This window comes from Prosopis cineraria, unplaced genomic scaffold (assembly GCF_029017545.1).
Source record: "Prosopis cineraria cultivar Desert tree isolate PC_DT_omini unplaced genomic scaffold, ASM2901754v1 PC1241, whole genome shotgun sequence".
NCBI lineage: Eukaryota > Viridiplantae > Streptophyta > Magnoliopsida > Fabales > Fabaceae > Prosopis > Prosopis cineraria.
Window position 1 is genome coordinate 26,195 of NW_026556566.1, and position 5,338 is coordinate 31,532.

Below are 5,338 nucleotides of genomic sequence, written 5' to 3' on the forward strand. Positions count from 1 at the left end.
CACGCCATCTCTTCCCCTTCCCTTTGTCACGCGATTCCTCATTTTCTCTCCCCCCCCCCCCCCCCCCTTTCTTAATCACTCTATTAACCCACATTCAATAATTAATTCATCATTAATTAACTCATTATTATTCAGCTCAAGGAAGGTTACCAACTCTCAAGTTTCTCGACTAACGCTCTGCCTCTCGAGCTATATATATTCGCTGTAACATTTCTCTCCCAACGACCTATCCATCAAACAGCTCTCCCTTCTCTGTTCTGTTCTGTTCTGTTCTGTTCTTTTCTCTGAAATACACACATATCGATGGAGACAAGTTCGTATGCAGCAGCGAAGCCCGCCAACTTGTGGGTCTTCACCCTCCCAGCCTTTCTTGGCTCCGAGCATCTTGTCGTCGACGCCTATGCTTTGCTGTCCATCTTTATCACCTTTCTCTCTATTGGCCTTCTCTCCTGGGCATTCTCTCACGGCGGCCACGCCTGGAAAAATGGCCGGAACTCTAGAGGACGAGTTCCTATCCCTGGTCCCCGTGGTCTTCCTGTGTTTGGGAGCTTATTCACCTTGAGCCGTGGCTTAGCTCACCGGTCCCTCGCCGCCATGGCTTGGGCTCGGGACAACACTCAGCTCATGGCTTTTAGCCTCGGCTTGGCTACTCCAGTTGTCGTGGCTTCTGATCCCACCACTGCCCGCGAAATTCTGACCTCGCCTCACTTCGCCGACCGCCCTCTCAAGCAGTCGGCGAAGAGTCTCATGTTTAGCCGGGCCATCGGCTTCGCTCCGAATGGAAGTTACTGGCGCCTTCTTAGGAGGATTGCTTCGACCCACTTGTTTGCACCACGGCGTATCGTAGCCCACGAAAAAGGACGCCAGCTTTGAGTGCGCAGCCATGCTGTGCAACATAGCAACCGAACAGACGCAAAGGGGAACGGTTTCTCTTCGGAGACACCTCCAAGCTGCGTCTCTCAACAACATCATGGGCAGCGTCTTCGGCAAACGATATGATCCATCGATTGAGAGCGAAGACCTGAAACATCTCAAGGACATGGTTCGTGAAGGTTTTGAGCTTCTCGGTGCTTTCAACTGGTCTGATTACCTTCCATGGCTTAGCGCTATCTATGACCCACATCATATAAACGAACGCTGCTCGAAACTGGTTCCTCGTGTCAGGAAATTCGTCGGATCCATCATAGAAGAGCACCGAGCCGCCAAGTCTAGCAACCCCTCCGATAACGATGATTTCGTCGACGTTTTGCTCTCCCTAGAAGGAGAAGACAAGCTGGAGGAAAATGATATGATCGCTGTGTTGTGGGTATGTAATATGTTCATTAGTTAAAGCCGTGTGGATAGTTTCTTTTGTGAAACTGAATTGACTTGTTAGTTCAATGTCGCAGGAAATGATATTCAGGGGGACAGATACGACGGCTCTTCTAACCGAGTGGGCAATGGCTGAGCTGGTGTTGCATCCGAAGGTCCAGGATAAGCTTTACGAGGAAATCTACCGGATTGTTGGGGACGATGGGGTCGTCACGGACGCCGACGTGGCGAGAATGCCGTACTTGCAAGCGGTGGTGAAAGAATCACTGCGAGTTCATCCACCTGGTCCACTCCTGTCGTGGGCCCGACTGTCCACGTCGGACGTCCACTTAAGCAACGGGATGGTGGTTCCCGCCAACACAACCGCCATGGTGAACATGTGGGCCATCACGCGCGACCCCCGCTTATGGGACGCCCCGCTGGAATTCTCGCCGGAGAGGTTTCTCGAGAGCGAAGGTGGCGCTGACGTGGACGTCAGGGGTTTGGATCTGCGGCTCGCACCGTTCGGGGCGGGACGGAGGGTGTGCCCCGGGAAGAACCTCGGGCTCGTGACGGTGTCGCTGTGGGTGGCGAGGCTGGTTCACCGTTTCAAATGGGTCCAGGATCCGGCCGACCCGTTGATCTCGCCGAGGTTCTAAAACTGTCCTGCGAAATGAAGCACCCACTGCATGCGGTAGTTGCGGAAAGAAGGGTTGGTTGAACTTGAATCTCTCGGGTCACTTAATGACGTGTTTGGAGAATTATGATTAGGATTATTATAAGAGGTTTGGCTAGGTAGTTAAGTTTACTGGTTATTATCAGAATTTTAATTATAATATATGCAATTTGTATATGCTTTTGCGAAGCAGCTTTTGAACTAAAACTGCTAGTATCTGATGTGAACGCATGTATAACTTCTATAATTCCGAAGTTTGAGTTTCCATTTTCCAATGTGTGATCATAGTATAATGTGGTACGCAGTACGCTGCTTATTTTGTGTTGGTGGTAGGAGGGATAGAATTTGATTGATCTCGTGTTTTTACTCCGTACTGTGTTGTAGTAGGATGACTCCAATTTTGGTCCAATCATTGTCAGGAGTCGGTTCATTATATTAACATTAATGCTGTTCACCGATTAAGATTCTTATATCTCGACTATGATATTCTAAGATTTATGGTAATTGCAAGTCCACTAACAACTATGTAATTGTTTATTCAGTCACACAAATTTGGTGTGTTTTATTAGTTCATCGGTTTTTTGTCAAAACTAGCGAAGGTTACATACTTGCATGCACATTACTTTGGTCAAAATGAAGTTGCTTTGATCAAAATCAATAATACAATACTAACAAAGTATGGAGGTGGTATTAATGGCTTATGCAATGAATCTGTTGCCTTGTTTGTTTTTATTTGAGGATTATATATATCATGACATGTTGAGTTTCAATCAACGCGTTGTTTGTTTGGGTTATATATATATACATATATATCACGTTGAATGAGGCTATGTTTTTTTTTTTTGGGTCAAAACTCAATAGATGAACTTTGGTGTGTCATTCAAGTCCCGCTTTTAAATTTCGGGAAAGCTTTGCGTGTCCCCAAGCTCCGCGCGCTGAACGTAAAGAGTGTGTGACGTGAGGCCCCAGATTCTAGTCCCACGTGGCATTTAGTTTTTAATAACGTCGAAGATTGACTGTAGTGTAGTTGAATAATAAAATGGATTCCATACCTTTTAAACCCTTGGCTTTATTAGACGATAAAAGATTTGTTGATATAAATATTGTAACAAAGCATAGTTAATATAAAAAAAATCTAACCGATTTGTAGTTTTGTAAGTGGAAAAGATCATCTTTATTTAGAATTGAATAACATTGAACATTTGAATGTGAATATAGATTAGTTCCTGTTATGTATTTTCTTTATGTTGATCTTGGTTTAAAATACACACCCACCTAATAGATACTCATCTAATAGATACTTCCTTTTTTTTACAAAATATGAAGCATTTTTAATCAAATATTATCTTTTAATAAAGTAATTATTAACTTTTAAATTAATTTTAATTTTTTATAAATATCTTATAATAAATAAATATAAAGTCACTATTCATAGGAATACTTTTAAAGATAAGATAATGATAAAACATAAAAAGAGCAAAAATACCCTATATTTTTTAATGGAAGGAGTATAACAAAATTTTATCATTTTGCCCCTCGTATTCTAACGTAGATCTTTGTATAAATGTATCTTATACATTATGGAGTGTAATAGTAATTGGGAGCAGGGATAAAAATGAAAAACAGTACTCCCTCCCATGCAAAAATATAAACAGTTTTTTAAAAAAATTTACAAATCAATAAAGTGTTTATTCCCGTAAAATATATATATATATATATATATATTTTATATATATATATATATTTTACCTTTAGTCCCAATTATTAAAACACTTTATGATAGGCAAGAAATAAACTTACACAAATATTTAGGTTAGAAAATACAAGAGGGAAAATAATTTTTTTATATGTATTAAGTTGTTTATATCTTAAACTAAAGTTAGTTGAGAGAAAATGTTTTTATTTTAACCCAAAGAGAGTGTATATTTTTAAGAAAAAAAATTATTGGTACGCAAAGTTTTTTTAAAAAAACTTCATTAATAGTTATGAAAAAAACAACTGTTACTATCTTACTATCCATTGATTTTTTTCTTTTTTTGTATAAAAATTTTTGGCTTTATTTCTTATGGAAGGATATTCCCTTGAGAGATAATTCTGTTTGACATCAGTTGCCGATTGGATAACTACATGTTAGATTTTATAAACAACAATATTTTATTTGCATTGTAAATTAGGTGACTGATTTTTAGCTCACTAGTCATTACCAGTTGCTGATCTACTTAAAAAGGGATCGGCCACACCTGTGAGTGCTGGAGTTTCTTATTTGAAATTTTATTTTTAATAATAAAAATTATAATTGACAAGCCGTATTTTTTATTCAATTTTTATGATTAATAAATTATGACTGATTCTTATTTTTTAATAATAAAATTATACTTGTTAGTTATAATTTTTATTGAATTCTTATGATTCATAAAGTAAAAAAGTCATTCTCTAAATAAAATTTGTGATTAGAGTTTTTTTTATTTTCAATGAGGTTAAAATATTTTTTTTACTTTAAAATTTATTGACACAGAAGTCTCTATAAATTTTAGTGAAATTATAACATTTTAAAAGATTAAATTATTATTTATATAATTCAAGAAAATTTCATTGTTATTTTTCCTTTTTTTCTTTCTTGAGAGGATCGGATCCATATACATGGGATGGGAACCATGAGTGAGTAAGACGTAGTGTTTTTTTTTTTTTTTGGGGGGTGAGTGGTACGTTTGTATATAAATATCGAATCACTATTTTTGAAAAGAGGAGGATAAAAAGTATTTTTGAAATATAAAAAAAATTAAAAATGAAAAATGAAAAATATGCTTTATATATATATATATATATATTCTCAATCACTATTCAAATAAAATATAATTGAAAAACAGATATTTCCTTATAAGTACAAGGAGCAAGCTCTATTGAGTGTTGACATATAAAAACCCCCCCTTAAGATTACCAAGAGCAAAAAATGCATCTCTCAGGCTCACAATTAAGTTGACACATAAAAAAAAAAAAAAGGATACTTAATTATACATTTTCAAGATATAACTGTCGAAATAAAGATACTGCATGAAAACGGTATGGAAAATTGCAATAAGTGAAAATTTAACTAGTTAATTATTGATAAAGGATATTAAATTTTTAAAATTATTTTGGAAGAGTAAGGTTCCTTTCTTGCCCCCAAAAAAAAAAAAAAACAGAAGGTATCAGGATGATAATGACCATTAAAATGAAGATGAACATCTTTGCAAGTTGTTCTTTAAAAAGGATTTTTTTCAAGGAAATTAACGTTTTCAATAAAAACAAATAATGAAAAAATTACATTCAGGATGTTTGTTACTGAAAAAATTTCATAAATTTTATAAAAATACTCTTAAATTCTAAATTTTA

The 5,338-nt window shown here is 36.7% G+C and overlaps 1 protein-coding gene across 1 annotated transcript; it reads left to right on the plus strand.

Moving 5' to 3' along the window:
• The first annotated feature begins 238 nt into the window (after positions 1 to 238).
• Positions 239 to 2,233, plus strand: LOC129299645 (cytochrome P450 78A7-like). The gene is given in 4 exon segments (XM_054938110.1): positions 239 to 870; positions 872 to 1,306; positions 1,389 to 1,917; positions 1,920 to 2,233. Coding segments are annotated over 4 exon segments (1,623 nt in total). The 5' UTR covers positions 239 to 303; the 3' UTR covers positions 2,012 to 2,233.
• The last annotated feature ends 3,105 nt before the right edge of the window (positions 2,234 to 5,338 follow it).